The 16,914-nt window shown below is 53.8% G+C and overlaps 1 protein-coding gene across 1 annotated transcript in view; it reads left to right on the top strand.

Annotated features, from left to right (window-relative positions):
• The window catches only part of LOC309685363 (electroneutral sodium bicarbonate exchanger 1-like), a gene marked incomplete at both ends in the record, with an annotated part of 80,676 nt that extends 71,592 nt beyond the window's left edge, over window positions 1-9,084 (top strand). The window contains 12 exons of the mRNA XM_082501139.1: window positions 77-210; window positions 1,100-1,345; window positions 1,448-1,553; window positions 2,442-2,603; window positions 3,306-3,419; window positions 3,773-3,934; window positions 4,531-4,782; window positions 6,232-6,300; window positions 7,565-7,738; window positions 7,839-7,973; window positions 8,389-8,486; window positions 8,997-9,084. Of these exons, the coding sequence (XP_082357265.1) occupies window positions 77-210; window positions 1,100-1,345; window positions 1,448-1,553; window positions 2,442-2,603; window positions 3,306-3,419; window positions 3,773-3,934; window positions 4,531-4,782; window positions 6,232-6,300; window positions 7,565-7,738; window positions 7,839-7,973; window positions 8,389-8,486; window positions 8,997-9,084 (1,740 nt within the window). The remainder of the gene's footprint in view (window positions 1-76; window positions 211-1,099; window positions 1,346-1,447; window positions 1,554-2,441; window positions 2,604-3,305; window positions 3,420-3,772; window positions 3,935-4,530; window positions 4,783-6,231; window positions 6,301-7,564; window positions 7,739-7,838; window positions 7,974-8,388; window positions 8,487-8,996) is intronic.
• Window positions 9,085-16,914: the final 7,830 nt, after the last annotated feature.

Below are 16,914 nucleotides of genomic sequence, written 5' to 3'. Positions count from 1 at the left end.
TGCTGCAGTGAATTTGCACTTGTGTTTTTCCCTCTAATGACTTAATTACTCACTGCTGCCTCTCTTCCCCGGACAGAGTGCCATGGAGTCGCTGCTGGGCGCATCCATGACCGGCGTGGTGTATTCCCTCTTTGCTGGCCAACCTCTCACCATCCTCGGCAGCACCGGCCCCGTCCTCGTGTTCGAGAAGATCCTCTACAAATTCTGCAAGTAAGGCTGACTGCTGCGGCCAGGTGCTGCGAGCGCCTTTGGAAGGCAGGGATGGAGAAAAGATGTTTTTCTTAGTGGTAGTTGGTAGATTGAAGTTGTCTTCTGTGTCACAGACATCACGCGCTGCTGCTTTAGTATGTGACGGTGCAGGAGCCCTCGGTCTCTGAAGGATGGATGGGTGGTTCGGGTTTTTTAGGGTTAAAGTGAAAGAGCAGGAGGAGGAGAAACCACAAGGATGTGGATGGCCGAGATGGGCTGCACAGGGAAGATGAGACAAATTACTCTGGTTTGGGAATGAGGGAAGATTTGCTTTCCTCTCAGTACAAACTTGGGCACTTTTTTGCATGATTTTTGCTGGAAGTGGAAATATATTTTACCCACATATCCAAAGAGTTTTCTGGTCAAATGTTTTGATGATTTTTGAGAAAGCAGGAGCTTTTCAGGCAAAATGGATATTTTCCATGACAGTCTTTTTGTTGTGGCAACTGTGATGGGAGATTAACCCCCTTATTGCAATTAAATTTATTATGAAGCCCCAACTTGCTGGCAGCAGGTAACTGGGTGCAAACCCAGCCGGTTTTGCTGTTAGGGCATCGGGGTGATGTGGGAGAACACCACCTTCCACAACAGGGACCTGACCTCAGTTAGCCTCCGAGGCATTAACACAAGGTCGTTGTTAAATAAGGATAATTAAATAATTAGCCTCTCCTCCTGCGGGCCCACACCCTGTGCCGCAGCCCTGAGGCTGTCTGTCGTAGGACGTGGAAACTGCATTTACCATCCGCAGCCTTGACACGCTCCTGAATTGCTGCCGACTTTCCCGGAAGGAAGGCACGGCTCGGAGCCTCTTGCTGCCCTCTCCACCCTGCGTTTTCTTTTGCTTTCCCAGGGACTACGCGCTCTCCTATCTCTCTCTCCGGGCATGCATTGGTCTGTGGACCGCCTTCTTCTGCATAGTGCTGGTGGCCACTGATGCTAGCTCTTTGGTGTGCTATATCACCCGCTTCACCGAAGAAGCCTTCGCCTCCCTCATCTGCATCATCTTCATCTATGAGGCTCTGGAGAAGCTGAGTCACCTGCGAGAGACCTACCCTGTGCACACGCACAGCAAGCTGGACTTCCTCACCGTCTCCTAGTGGGTTTCTTCCTCCTAAAACACCGCTGCCCCTTGGCAGGAGCTCAGGGCTGCACCTCCATCGCCTTCCCCTCACCCCCGTCTTGGCTTCTCTCCTCCCAGCTGTAAGTGTGAGGCACCGACCCATCCCAGCAATGAAACCCTGCAGTTCTGGGAGAGCAACAAGATCAATGTGTCTGGCATCACCTGGGAGAACCTCACGGTGACTGTAAGTGCCCCGAGTCACTGCTTCCTCGTGCTGCGGCCGCGGGGTCCAGGGGCACTGGCCTGGTGCAAAGCTCAGAGCCCTTCAGGTGATGGTGGGCTTCAACTTGTGCCAGTGCTGCTCTGAAAAGTCATTACTTCAGTGTGTTTAACCTCCTTGGGCCTGGGAAGGAGAGTCCACCTCTCCACCTCATCCCCGACATGGTGGGCAATAACTGTTATCCTCAGGACAGCGGTTCTGTCTGGGAGCAAGGTTCAGTGGGTGCTTTGGTTATTGGAGAAGTTGGAGGACTTAAGTTCATGCTTGAAGGCTGTAATTAGCTTCCTTAATTGGTTCCTAGTAACTCCAGGCCTTGCTTTCTTACTCAGCGCTGTCTGAAGGTACGTGCATAAACTTGCATGTCTGAGCAGCCCCTTGGGCCGTTGTTGCTGGAAGCAGAGCTCAGGCACAGGGTGGGACGCTCTTATGGACATCTTCACCCCCCTTGGCCGTGTCCTGTGAACCCGCCCCTGGGAAGGGACAATTTGTCTCTTCTCCTTTCCTGTCGCTGTTGTCTTAGCCCTCCTTCCCCGTTCCCTCTTTCGCTCTCCCCAAGAGTTCCCAGTGTTTCCTTCCCCTCTGGTGTCTTCAGCCACGGTTACCTGCCGTTCAAGCGGAGGATGTGCCATAGGTCTGTGGTACAGTGTCCCATCACATCTCCTCTCTCTGCTGTCTGTGTAGTTCCATGTGTCACTTATTCAGCTGCTGTTGATCGTTAAATATAAATCTCCGCTAGCTGCAGCAGTCCCGAGGTCACAGATCTTGGAGCAAGATCCTCCAAACCCCCAAGTTATCCGAGGTTTCCTTGACGCATGTGCACTACCTTTGTGTCCTGATGCTCTGTTTCCCCAGGAATGTCGGTATTTGCATGGAGAGTTTCGTGGACCTGCCTGTGGACACGATGGCCCCTACACGCCCGATGTCCTCTTCTGGTGCTGCATCCTCTTCTTCTCCACCTTTGTCCTGTCGGGCTTATTGAAGAAGTTTAAAACCAGCCGCTACTTCCCGACCAGAGTAGGTAGAAGACGGTGGCCAGCAGCAGTCTCCACACTCATTTCCCAAAATGGCTTTCCCGGAGCACTAAGCAGTGTTTGCCACCGCTTGGTCAAACTGGGAAATATTGGACCTTGAAGGCCAAACTTGGATGTCCCTCACTCATTTCCAGGAGTGCAAAACGATCGTAGCGTTTCCCACCTGCCTCGCGACCTGCCCCGGAGTGGTATTTTGCCCAGGCAGTGGGAAATCGGTCTTCCAAAGTTGGTTGTTTGTTGTATTTTCATTTGTGGTGTTTTTCACCTGGTGTGCCCAAGGGGAAAGTTGATTCAAATGAGGAACTGCCATAGAAAAAGACACAAAAGACACCGTTTCTTCCTTTTGAGGAGCAAATGATGCCTCAGTGCCTTATTCCCGTTGTAGCTGTGAGTGCAGCTGTAGTGGCAGACGTCTGTTCCGTTATTTTTTAATATTTATTGGCTTTTTTTTTAAGTTTGAATTTAAACCACCCTTTTCCACCTAATTAAACTTTTTTTATTGCCTGACACCAGATCTCGCAGGTACAAACACAGCAACAGTATCTAACCGAGGGATTTGGCTGCATCTTCTCAGAGTGGTGGGAATTTGTTAACCAGCCTTAATGCTGTTGATGTCTTTAACTTTTCCATCTCACGGTATGGCCCCGTTTGTGCTGTCCCTTTCAGCTCTGCTTTCTTGCTCCAGGTACGGTCCACAGTAAGTGACTTTGGTGTCTTCCTCACCATCGTCATCATGGTGCTCATTGACTTCCTGGTTGGGATCCCGTCGCCGAAGCTCCACGTCCCCCACATGTTCAAGGTAATGGGGTGTTTTGGTGTGGAGCCGCTTTCGGCCCTTGGGGATGCCACAGGGTGATGCTGGGACAGGACAGGGCTGAGTCTGGGGATGCTGGTGGTGTTACCATCTCCTCTTCCACCTCCGAATGCATCGTTTCCTTCTGGAAAGAAGACGCCAGCCCCAAAACTTGATACCTACAGAAGTATGTATAGGTGCTTGCGATGAGGACGCTGGCACTGCTGAACCCCGTAGGAGAGGGTGACATGAAGGCAGGGCCAGGAGATGAGGCGGCACAGCGATGGAGAGGAAAATCAAAGCCAGTGAAGTGGCTGGGCTGGGAGTTGATCCTGATGTGTGTTTTGGCTTTGTTGCAGCCTACCAGAGACGACCGCGGGTGGTTGGTCAACCCCATAGGGCCCAACCCTTGGTGGACGGTGTTGGCCGCGCCCATCCCAGCTCTGCTCTGCACCATCTTGATATTCATGGACCAGCAGATCACGGCTGTCATTGTCAACAGGAAGGAGCACAAGCTGAAGGTAAGGGGCTGCAAGAGCTGACCCCATCCCCACCCCACTCTGGGCTGCAGGTGTGGGGAGAAGCTCCTATGCCAAGTGCTTTGTGAAGGCGTTGGTTTGGGACAATGTCAGGCTGTGTGGCAGGATGCTCTGCTGGATTAGTGATGTCACAGGGAGCAAACGAGGGCAGTTCAGATGAGCAATCTTTTGGAGGAGCAAATTAATTTTCGAGCACTATAGAAGCGTATTTTTGTTTCAAAACGCCAGCAGGAGCTGGGGGAACGAACTGTTTTGACGCACTGCCAGGGATAACTCAGGGTCACATCTTGCTTACAAGCAGTAGAAATTTCTTTATGAATGAAAATAGTCTGTTTGTTTGTGTGTTTGTTTGAGAAGTAGCTATTGCACAAACCTCCCAAATCCACTTGGTCTGAACTCCTGCCAGATTTTCATGCAAGGTGCTTGCGCAAAGACCGGATCCATCCTTATTTTTGCCAATTCTTCTCTTAAATTTTCAAGAGGGTGACTTGCGCCCAAGTAGGGTTTGAGTCTGAGTCGCGACGTTGTCCTCGCTCTTGTGCTGTGGGATGCTCTGTTCCTTGTTTTGCTGCCCACAGAAAGGATGCGGGTACCACCTGGACCTTTTCATGGTGGCCGTGATGCTCGGGGTGTGCTCTGTGATGGGGCTGCCCTGGTTTGTGGCTGCGACTGTCCTGTCCATCACCCACGTCAATAGCCTCAAAGTGGAGTCTGGCTGCTCAGCTCCAGGAGAACAACCCAAGTTTCTGGGGATACGAGAGCAGAGAGTCACCGGCTTGATGATCTTTGTGCTCATGGGCTGCTCTGTCTTCTTCACTTCGGTGTTAAAGGTAAGAGGAAAATGCAAAACGCCCAACAAGCGTGAACTTTTTGGAGGTTATACAAAAAACATCCCCTCCATCCAGGCCTGAGTAGGTGTGGAGCAGAGGAGGAGGCAATCCCAAACCTTGAGGCTTGGCCCACGGTGGGAAGCAGCCTCAGTTACCCTTTCCAGCCCTTCACACCCCAGTTTGGTGTCCTCGAGGCAAGCGAGCAGGACAACTGCTTTAATTCCCAGGTGTCTCTCAGGCCCACCTGTGTTTATGGGTTCCGATGAAGCGGATTCAGACCAGTACACTGCTCTCTTTCAAGCAGGCAGCACCTTATGGGATGCAATTTGCTCCCCCAAATGCCTCCCAACAGCCTTTCCCAGTAGCTAAACACACCAAAATCATCCCCGTGGGCTTCCTTGTGTGTTCCTCCCTGTTACGGTTTGAGAGACCCATAACAATTTGTTGTCATTTAGACAATCATTCTATCACCCGATGACCCCTCCCCACCTGGGAAAGGGAAATTGGGAAAAACAAGAAAACCCGAGAGCTGAAGTATAAACAGATTTAATAGAATAAGATTAGATAATTAACATTAACAGCACTAAAGAACTGATATTGATCCCGACACCAATACAGAATATGCAAAGATTATACTCAGCCAATTCTATCAGTAGGAAGCTGTGCACTCCCAGCAGTGGACAGCAAATGTCGGACACTGCGAGTGCTACGGCTTCAGGAGGAAGGGAAGGCCTCAGGGCTCCGGCACCAGGGCACGAAGTTCTCAGGATGGCAGCCATCAAGGGAGAGAGAGAACTTCGCAGCAAACTTTCTAATTTATAATGAGTGTGATGTTGATGGTATGAAATAATCCTGTTGGCCAGCTTGGGTCAAGTGCCCGGGTCTCGTTCCTCCTCATCCCTGCACCTGGCGAGCTCGAAAACACTGAGACCTTGAGACCCACACACCACAGCTGGCTGTAAAGTAAATATTTTCACAAATTCAGACACTGGAGTCTTCTAAAAAAGCGAAGATTTTCCCAAGCATTAGAAGAGAAATTAGTCCTGTGTCTCTCAAACCAGGACACTCCCACAAAGTCACCTCAGCTCTAGGCTAAAAGGAGGCACTTCGCTTTTGGGTGTTGCCGCAAGAATGTGTAGAAATGTTCTTCTGCCGTCACAGAACGTGGTGTACAGTAGCATGGGTGAAATGGTCTATTTTCCTCCAACCTTTCAGGAAAATAGGATTATTCTAATGAAACGTAACTCAGAAGCTCAGCCTAAAGCAGAGCATTCACTCACTCACTCGCACGCACAAAACCTCTACAGGTTAAGAGGTGACACATCTCCAACCCTGTGGAAACTGGAAAGTTTTAGGCAATTTTAGGCAGTGCCTCTAGAAGAAAGCACTAATACTGAAAAAGCAATTAAAAAATAAATTATTGCATTCTTTTTTTTTTTAATTTCCCAGTTTATACCCATGCCTGTGCTTTACGGTGTCTTTCTCTACATGGGCGTGTCATCGCTCAGAGGGATTCAGGTACGGACTCTTACAGCGTGCAGCTCCCTGCTGTGTCATCTCCAGAGAAGCAGGAAAAAAGCAGTGGTGTGGGAGAAAACCTCCCCAAAAGCAGGCAGTGAAAGTATTTTGTATAAGGAAAAGATTGGTGGGGGCACAGGAGGTACGTAGGGTGGGAGGACCAGGCAAGTTCAGCGCACTCTGCGTCACGGTTTGGGACAGGGCAGTGTTTGGTGTGGTGAAAATGGGGGAATTCAGTGCAAAGCGAAGGCGATTTCTACTGCCGGTGGGAATCCTCGCTGGGGGATTCAGTGGGCTGAGAAATGCCAAATAACAAACAGAAGAATAGAATATATTAAAAATATATTTTTATAGAAGAACAGGGAGGGGGGGTGAGATGATCTGAGGAGGACCTGGGGGTGCGGACTGATGAGAAGCTCACCGTGAGCCGGCAATGCACGATCGCAGCCCAGAAGGCCGACCACATCCTGGGCTGCATCAGCAGTGTGGCCGGCAGGGCGAGGGGGGATTGTGCCCTCTGCTGTGCTCTGCTCTGGGGAGACCCCCTGCAGTGCTGCCTCCAGCTCGGGGGGCTGCAGCACAGGAGAGACATGGACCTGGTGGAGCGGGGCCAGAGGAGGCCCCGGAGATGCTGGGAGGGCTGGAGCCCCTCTGCTGGGAGGACAGGCTGGGAGAGTTGGGGGTGTTCAGCCTGGAGAAGAGAAGGCTCCGGGGAGTCCAGTGCCTAAAGGGGCTCCAGGAGAGTTGGGGAGGGACTCTGGATGAGGGAGGGGAGCGATGGGACGAGGGTGTATGGTTTGACACTGACAGAGGGCAGATTGAGATGAGATATCAGGGAGAAATTTTTCACTCTGAGGGTGGTGAGGCACCAGCGCAGGTTGCCCTGAGAATCTGTGGCTGCCCCATCCCTGGAGGTGTTCAAGGCCAGGTTGGACGGGGCTTGGAGCAACCTGGGCTGGTGGGAGGTGTCCCTGCCCAGGGCAGGGGGTGGGACTGGCTGGTCTTCGAGGTCCCTTCCAACCTAAACCCTTCTGTGATTCTATAATAGAAGGATGTGGAATAATTGCAATTTGGTGGGCAGCTCTCATGGACACACTGGTTTATAGATGGAGCAAAGGGAAAACGGGTGCTGCTCCTGGGAGGAACAAAGTGGGATCCAGGATTTCTCACTGCACGCGAGATCCTGAAAACTCCTTCCATGTCCCAACAGGGCCGGAAACTTTCCGCAGCCCCAAGGGGTAACTTTTCCGCTTTTATTTTGCAGTTCTTTGACCGCTTGAAGCTCTTTTGGATGCCGGCAAAACACCAGCCGGATTTCATCTACCTGCGGCACGTTCCCTTGCGGAAGGTGCATTTCTTCACCTTGATCCAGCTCATCTGCCTCGTCCTGCTCTGGGCCATCAAGGTGTCCCGTGCTGCCATCATCTTTCCCATGATGGTAAGAGCCGGTGCTGCTCAGCAGCGGGACGTTTGCAGCGTCGGAGTGAGACGTAGCATCATCTCAGACCTCACCCCCTCTTCCTTCTTATTTTGTGAAGGTTTTGGCTCTCGTGTTTGTCCGGAAAGTGATGGACTTCTGCTTCTCAAAGCGGGAGCTCAGCTTTTTGGATGACCTTATGCCAGAAAGCAGGAAGAAGTTGTCCGATGCCAAAAATGAAGCCAAAGAAGAAGAGGTGATGCTTGCTGGGTGCTCGGGGCTGGATGTCTCCCTCGGGCTCTGAGATTGCCTCTTTCTGTCAGAGCTTCTCTTGAAATGTTGGGGGAAGATCCGAACTCAATAGAAATAGATCCTGACAGCCTGGATCCCGCATCATAACCTTGTTTTTAAATTAGCAGTGAGCTTAACACTTGAATAGCGGTATAATTTTTAAAGGTGCCATTTATAATAAACATTATCATTATGATGGAAAGATTTGCTCATAAGGGTGGTTTTAACCCCCCCCAAAATGTTTGGAGTGAAAGGTCTTTCCCCGGCTGCGCTAACAGAAGGTCAGAAGGAGAGGGCAGCACGTGGGCTTTGCTGGGTCTTTAGTTTATCTCCACTTCGATCATAGACAGACAACTTTGATTTGTCCCTTTTTATGTCAGGAGTCCCAGGAGATGATGGAAGCTGCTGCTGCAAACTCCATTCGGCTGCAGCTGGGCAAGACCAGCAGCGCGGATATCCCAAAGCCAAGCAGCGACAGGTAAAGCCCCACCAAGCAGCAGGACCCCCGGCAAGATTAGCCTGAAGGGGGTTGGCAGAATTTTCTCCACGTTTATCTTTGCTGAGCATCCCAGCGCCATGCACTCAGCTTGGTGGGAAGAGCAAATTTATGGGCAGGGCGGGCGGCAGAGCGCTGGCACAGGCTGCCCAGAGAGGTGGGGGAGTCTCCCACTCGGGAGCCATTCCAAACCCGCCTGGAGGTGTCCTGTGCCACTGCTGTAGGTGCCCCTGCTCTGACAGGGGTGGGACTGGGTGAGCTCCAGAGGGCCCTTCCAGCCCTGACCAGTCTGGGATTCTGTGCAGAGCCTTTGCACAGAGCTGTAGCTCTGCGGCTCTCCGGCTCGCCTTCCAAACCTCCTCATCCCGCCCAACCCGCTGTGCTTATGCGCAGCTTTGGTTCTCCTCCCCCCCGTTCCTGTTGCTGGTGCTGATGCGCTGGGTGGCGTCAGTTCCCACAGTCACAGATTGCTGTCTCAAATATTTATTGCAGGACTGATCCTTCGGAGATTAATATCTCGGATGAGATATCAAAAACACCCGTGTGGAAGGCTCTCACTATGAGCACGGAAACAGTCTGAATTTGGGGAGGAAAGAGGTAAAGGATCGCGTGGGAACGTGGCCGTGCTCCTTTGCAAGCAGTGGCACGTGCCTACGGCTTTTTGTATTTTTTTGCTGGCAATGCCGCGCAAGCGGCGAGGGCTGCGGCACACGAACCAGCTCCTCTCTGCCGGCGCGGTCCCACGAGCGGGGCAACAGCCCCACTGATGACGCTCTCCCTCCTTTTCTCTCTCCTCCCTCCCCCCCGACTCCAGTTTTCATGTGTAGGAATCTTGACTTTGAAGGAGAGGCGTGAGAATGTGACTCGGGGATGTGCCCACGCAGACATGGGCAGAAACCGCTTTTATTTTGTTTTCCAGTTGGCGGATTCCCCTTTAAGCCACGGCGATGGTTTCAGCTGTCCTTGGTGTGCTTCAGGCATTCCCTCTCTCCAGAGCAGCAAACTGAGGTGCACATGACAGTCAGTGGGAGTTCAGTGGTGTTCCGCCTCGCGTGTTCGTGTGTGGGTTGTTGCCGTTTTGTAGCGGTAGAGGGACTGCTGCCGCTTCATCGTTCAGTGCTATTTTTTTAATATCTCACTCCTCCTCTTCTGTTTCTCTTTTTTTTTTTGTTCCCCCAAAATAAACTCTGAATGTTTCTGTTGTATGTGACGCATTCTCCACTTTCTTCTTCATCGCGACCAGGTTCTCGGGTCTGGTTTGGGGTCCTGCCTTCAGTTCGCCCTCCTGTCTCTCCCTGGCAGGAGAGGGATATGCCCTCCGTGGGGGGGCAGCGCGGAGTGCCCGAGCGGTTGGGCCGAGGCGAAGGAAAAGCATTTGCTCCCTGCGCTCCAGTTTTACATTGGAGTTTTTTCGGAATTTTTGTTTGTTTGTTTGTTTGTTTTTATTATAATTATTTTTCTTCCTTCGGCTCTGCCGTCAGCCTGGAAGCTGCAAAAGGCAGAAACGGCGCCTTCTCCTCCCCCGGCTGTTAAATTAATATAAGGCAGCGCTTCAGATCAAACCCCTCCAATCCGCCGGGTGGTGGCGGGAGCGGCCAGGCGAGACCTGGGGCTCTGTGTCCCCGGGCGGCCCCTCCGCTGTCCCTCCGCTTTCCTTCCTTTTCCCTCCCTGGCTCTCTCGCTGTGGTGTTTTTTCCTCCTCCCCTCTCCTCACAAAGCCGCGTCTCTCTCCAGGGTGGGATGAGCCCGGAGGCAAGTGGGAAGGTGCCTTTTCCTCCTCCTTTTTCCTGCCCCTTTGCAGGAAGAAGCTGTTGAGCAGAGATGGTTCTCGTGCTCTCTTCCCGTCTCGGGGGGGTCGTTGGGCTGCGGTGTGGGGCCGCGGAGCCCGGGAGGAGAGGACAACCCCGAAGAAAAGGTCCCCTTGCCGCCCTCCACCAGCAGCGGTGGGATGGGTGCAGGGACCCTCCTGCCATCGGCTTATCCCGTCCCCTGCGGGAGCCTTTTTCTGCAGCAAACCGACCCAAAGCGACAACGGCACGTTGGTGCTTCTTGCTAAATGGGGAGGGGGGAGAAAAACAAATCATCTATCAGTTTGCTCTGTAAGGATGGAAGCGGCGCATCCCCAAACAGGGCCAAAATCAGGCGGCTTTTACGGGATGGGGTTTTGCAAAGCGGCTGGTGCCAGTGCCCCACGGTGACGGTCGGAGGGGGAAGAAACTGGTTGAGCCCTTAAAAAGAGGAAAAGAAAAAGGCTCGGAGGAAGGGAAAGGTGCAGCACCGGGTTTCCTTGCTGCTGTTCCTCCGGGATGCCCGTGCGCGTCCCCTCCACGCTGCCCTCCGGGCAGGACCGTGCTCGCTGCTCCGGCTCTGCCTCCCCGGAGGGGAAAGGTCCCAGAGCAGGAGAGTCCCCGTCTCTCCCCCCTTCCCAAAAGAAACTTTAATTTAATCGTTACGCTGGTGACCCACAGTGGCTGTGGGGCTGTGGTACCAGCCCTGTTGCTGCCCTGCCCTTAAAATGGAATTATACACTTCTAAAACGGAATTATACACTTCGAATATAGGACAATTTGGTTTTTTTCTTCCATTTTGTTTTCCTCCCTGTAAAAGGAGGGAGCGGGGCTGAGCTTCACTCCCTCCTGGCCGGGACCGGGGCCAGAGCCTGGGATGGTTTTCAGCACGTGCCGGGCATCACTCCGGCAGAGACAGAAAGGAAGAAAATCACCCTGGAGGGAAAACGCGGACGGTTTTGGGGCAGAGCGGGCTGAGTCCGGCTCTACATCTCCCCCCTCCCCAGGGGCCACAAAACCTTGGCGGCTGCCTCCAAAATTCCTTATTTAAAAAGCAAAGCAGATTTCCCCGGCGCGGCCCTCTTCTGCATTCGAAGCTCGGGGGTTTTTGCTGCTTACAGGGTAAGATCTTTTATTTATTTATGTATTTATGTATTTAATTAAATGAAAGCTGAGGCCTTGGTTAACAACGTGACTCTGAGCCACCTAAAAGGCGGCTGTAACCCCCCGGGCTGACTGTGGGACACAGTACTGCGCCTGTCCCCCCCTTCGTGCCCCGTGATCCCACAGCCGGTTCCGTATTTTGGGAGGATTTAATATTTCCCTGTGCAGAGGAGAATTTTACGGGGAGGAGTCGGGAGGAAAAATCCCTCTCAAAGCTGCTCCTGGAGTCGCTTTAGGAATCAAAAGAGATATCCCTGCAGTGCCCCGCAATGCTTTAGTTGGCAGCAAAGCCCCTTCCCAGCGAGGCGGGACGGGGGCTGCTGTGCGCTTCGGTGCCTTCAAACAGCTCCTCCCACCCCCGGGGGCCCCTCAAAAGAAGTTTCCTAAAATGATGCGCATAATAGAGATCCTTAAGCGGGGTGGGGGGTGGTAATGTAAAAAGGTAATAAAAAAGGGTGGTTTTTTTTTTTAATTATTTTAATTCCCCCCCCTCCCCCCCCCCCCCCCCCAGTGCACTACATGTCGAAATACAGCAATTCTTTTTGTTGCGCAGATGCTGAAATATATTTTTTTTTTATTGTAAGATATGACCTAGTTTGGAAAGGCTCCGTGTTGTAAATAAAACTGGGGGTGGGGGAATCCCCCAAGCGAATCTGTGTTAGTTATCACTTTGAATCTTTGTGTGGTTTTGTGTTTGGTTTTAGTTTTTTTGTTTCATTGGGTTTTTTTAATTTATTTTGGGTTCATTCTGTGGAACACAAATGACACAAATCCCTGTTGCTGTCACGTGGGTCCCGTCGGTGGAGCGTCACTGTGGACTGAGGGGTTCCCCCCGCCGGAGCCGGGACTGTCGGCCCTTTTTCTCTTGTTGCCCATTGAACGTTATGGGAAAAATAATGGAATAAACCTCTCGTTTGTCTCACTGTGCCGCTGCCTTGTCTTTGGGAGGGCGGGGAGGAGGCGGAGGGGGCTGCGAAGCTTTTTGGGGGGGGGCTGGAGGGGACGGGGGAGTGGGCAGCACTGATTTTTGGGGGAAAGCCCATTTGCCTGGGGGTGGGGAACCAGCTGACTGGGGAAAGGGCTGAAATTAGCGGGTCTGGGGTTTGAAAAATTTAATGACTTAACTATGTTTTGGTTTTTAAATTTTGTGTTTTTTTTTTTTTTTAATTTGGGTTATTTGGGGGTTTAAATTTTGTTGTTTACTTTAATTTGGGGTTTTAAATTTTTTAATTTTTTTTTTTATATAATTTTGGTTGTTTCTCTGTGCAAGTAATTGCAATGAGCTCTGTGCTGCAGGAGGGAGGGGACAGCAGTGTCACACGTGTCCCCTCTGCCAGACCGTGGGGTGCTCAGGGAGCTCAGAAAGGGGACTGGGGGGAGGGAGGGGCTGGCGCACAACAGAAATTGAGCATTTCTTCCTCCCTACGTTCTTGGGGGTATATTTTTGCCCATCTGCAATAGTTAATTAGCATTACATTAAATCCAAAGAGATTCTAGTTATCTTTCATATAGTATTTTTTTTATTCATTTCTTTCAACCCCCCCTCTGGCACAGGTCTGTGGGGTCAGGCAGGCGCATCCCCAGTGCCCTTTTACCTAAAACTTGAGGAATTGAGTGAAAAAAGAGGGCACCTGAGCCAAGCCAGGGGTCAGAGCCTGGAAATCCCAGGAGACCGGTGGTGTGCGGGATCCCCACGCGATGCTCGGAGGCGTTGGAGACGTCAGAAACCGGCAGCCGGATTTAGGGAAGGTTTTATTATGATTTAGGGAAAGCTGCAGGATCCGCAGTGCTGTGGGAGCAGTTACAGAGAAAACTGAGCTGGAGAAATCGAGGTTTGAAGGGGTGGTCGAGCCGCGGGGGCACTTACCTTCTGCAAAGACAGCCGTTCCCCTAAAAGCAAGATCCTCTTTTCCTCCTTCGAGCTGGTTGTGGCTGAACTCTTCTCCTCACCGGTGCCTTTAAGCTGGTTAGCAGGATGCTAAAAGCTGACGGGTAGGTCACCGCTACTCCTGGTTTTAGTCGGATGGGTCGTTATGAATCATTACAGCGTTTTTTAAGTGGGGCTGTTGCAAAAAATACAGTTGTTGCAGTATTTCCCACCTTACGCCTTCAGCGAGGGGCTGGTTTGGTGGTTGGGGGTGGGGGGGTGGGGGGTGGTGGGGGGTGGGGGGTGGTGGTGGTGGTGGTGGTGGTTCTCTTTTCTATTTTTTTCCACTCTTTGGACCAAAGGAGTGACCTGTGGGTTTCCTCCTTTCAGGTGAGATGGCCCTGTGGTGCCACAGCCCATCTCGCAGGGAGGAATGATTTCTCTGCCCACGGGGCCGCCCTTTCCAACACCTTTGGTTTGAGTTGAAAAAGTTAAGAAACAAAGAAGAGGGAAAATGTAAAAGAAGCCTTTGGGTACCCAAGCACCGGCTGCTGCTTTTCGCCGAGTGAAACTCGGGTGGGAGCTCATCAGCTGGACAGACACCATCATAGACTCACGGAACCGTTTGGGCTGGAAGGGACCTTGAAGATCATGGAGTTCCACCCCCCCACCATGGGCAGGGACACCTCCCACTAGACCCAAGCCTGGTTTCGTCCCCCAAGGTCAGATCTGAAACTGGGGCCGTTCCCCACCAAGTGTCAAGGACCGGCGCAGGAAGTGCAATTCCTGGGGCTCTGGTGGATTAAAGGAGCTGCTTCGGTCCCTCAAGATACCCTAAAAAAAACAGAACAGGGGCAGAATCCACCCAGTGTGAAGGAGTTACAGCAAGTTCTAGGAACTTTAAGCTGTTGGCGTAAACACACCCCTGGCTTTTCCATCATTGCTCGCCCCTTGATGATTTGCTCAGGAAGGGAAAATCCTGGGAATGGACTGACCAACATACCAATGCCTTGGAATTGCTAATAAAAGAGCTGAGGTTATTCCAACAACTTGGTCCTATACATCCAACTGACCCTGTCCATGTAGAATGGGGGTTCAGTGAACGTGGTTCTCACTGCACTTTGGCAGAAGGGACCCACACATCTCCACTCCCCACACCGACAACCCTCCCCCCTCCCCCAACGCTACAAAAAGCAGCAGTCCTTAGGGCAGACTCCTTAAGCTGACTCCACAGCTACGGCTCCCCGTGGGCTCTGGGGGAGATAAGGGGGCCCCGGGGGTCTCCGTGGGCTTTAAAGGGGTCCCAGGGCTGCCCACGGGCAGAGAGAGGGGTAGGAGAAGAAAAAAGGAGAAGAAGAGAAGAGGTGGGTCGAGGGGGGAGGGGAGAATGGTGGGGGGAATGGTTGGGGGTGTGGGAGTGAGCGTGTGAGGGGGGAGTGAGGGGAATGGATGTTTGTGAGGGGGGAATAGATTTTCGTGAGCGGGAGAGGTGAAGGAGCGGAGGTTTGCAGGGCTGTGAGGTGTCTGTGAGAGAGGAGGCCCCGGGGGGAGCTGAGTGGAAAGGGCTGTGTGTGGAAAGAAAAGCTTTAAGGACAGGCTGGGCTGGGGAAAGGTGGTGGGCCCCGAGGGAGGGCTTGGGGAGCGGGGCTAGAAGCGCGGGTTTGGGGCAAAACTCTGGGAAAGAAACTGCAGGACAGGGCCAATCTGAGTATACAGTTTTAGCGAAGCTTCAAGGAAAAGGTGACCAAAGGTGCCTCTTGCCCTTTTGTGGGCTGGTTTTGTCTAAGTTATTCATGCGAGTGGACTTTTGCCACACGGGATGGGAACGTTCGCTTCCCGGGATAGCTGATGCCTCTGGATAACCACTGCCCGCGAAGCACTGCGAAACCCCGTGTTCAAAAATGAGGATAAAGGCCGAGTTTTGCCTCTCAGAAGGATCTCTAAGCACCGTCTCCACGTTGTTTTCAGTACCTTTCTGGTTGTTTTCTTTCCCCCCATCCCCGTGATGTCCGTCGGGAGGGCTGGCGGAGCTCTGCAGGCAGATGTGGGGCTCATTTTGGTGAGGGCTGAGCTGATTTCAGGGAGTCCCGGCTCATTTTGCGGAGGATTGGGCTGGTTTAGGGGGGTCCCGGCGCATTTGGGGGAGGGCTGCGCTGTTTTCGGCCTCGCAGTGCCCGGGGCGGAAAGAAGCGGTGGTGCGGGGCTGAGGGGGCCTCGTTCTCCTCGGCGCGGCCCCGCCCCTCTCGCCCGCCGTTGCCTCGGCGACGTTGGGGGGCGTGGCCCGGATCTGCCCCATGGCGCATGCGCGGTTGGGCGGACGCGAAGGAGAACGTTTCCGGTGTGCGGCGGTGGTCGGGAGCTGCGGCGTTTGGTACCGGGAGAGACGGGGGGACCGGGGCCGAGGGGGGTGGGGGCGGGAGCGGGGTGGGGGTGGGGCGGCGGCGGCGGCAGGAGCGGTGCGGAGGTCTCCGGGTCCAGTTCGGGGGGTTGTGGGGTGGCGGGACCGGGCTGGGGGGCTCGGGGTGCGGCCTGGGTCTCTTTGGGGGGGACAGAGCCGAGTGGGGGGTCCCCGGGGAGAACAGGGCCGATTCAGGCTCCCCCGTCCCCCGCTGCCGCCCCCTCACCCCCCGCTCGCTCCCCGCAGGTGGCGGCAGCCCCGGCCGCAGCGCAGGGTGCCCGGGGCCGGCCTGGCCGGGCGCTTGGCTCCGCTCTCAGCCCCCCCCGGCAGGTCAGCCCGGCCGTGCCCCCTTCGCCCGCCTCCAGCCCACGGCCGAGTCCCCCCAGGTACCCCCGAGATGGGTCGGGGGGTGTCAGCGCTGGGCCCCCTGAAGCGGGGGTGGGTGGTGGGCACGGGCATTGCTGGGAGCCCGTGGGCAGCCCTGGGACCCCCTCAAATCCCACGGAGACCCCCCGGGGCCCCCTTGTCTCCCCCAGAGCCGACGGGGAGCCGTAGCTGTGGAGTCAGCTTAAGGAGTCTGCCCTAAGGACTGCTGCTTTTTGGAGCGTTGGGGGAGGGGGAGGGTTGGCGGTGTGGGGAGTGGAGGTGTGTGGGAGGAGTCCCGTATGTTTGGGGAGCTTTGGGGATGTTGGGCAGATTTGGGAGAGTGGGGGAGTGGTCCCTTCCTTTGGAGCTCCCTGGTTGGTTTCTTCCAAACTGTGGGAGGCAGCGGGCGAAGGGGGAAGGCAATAGAGTGAGTTGCTGTACTTCAGTCCTTGGTTGAGAGTCAGCGACTCTGCTCCCTTGCTGCTCAGCAGACTATTGGCTCCGTGGGGCTGTTTCTCCAGGCAGGCTACGACTACAGAAATGGCCCCACTTCCTTGGAAGAGTTGTCAGCGGTGATGTCTCCTGGGAACATACTGCCTGACGTTGGATAGACCTGGCACCACGCAGCAGCTCAGAGCCCCACAGCGTATGCTTCCACGCTCAGTTCCGTTCCCTGCCTGGGAACCCGCTCTTTCTTGGTCCCTGCTGGCAGCTCCTGTGGAGGCTCCTGGCCGAGGACCAGCCCCAGTTTCCCCACTGCCCCACCAGCAGCCATGGGAGAGCGGGGGTGTCCTGAGTGTGTGAGCACCACTGGCTCTGTTGCTGCAC

This window comes from Vanellus vanellus (genome assembly GCF_965231255.1).
Source record: "Vanellus vanellus genome assembly, contig: HAP1_SCAFFOLD_63, whole genome shotgun sequence".
Taxonomy (NCBI): Eukaryota; Metazoa; Chordata; class Aves; order Charadriiformes; family Charadriidae; genus Vanellus; species Vanellus vanellus.
This window is presented reverse-complemented; position numbering and strand designations above follow the sequence as displayed.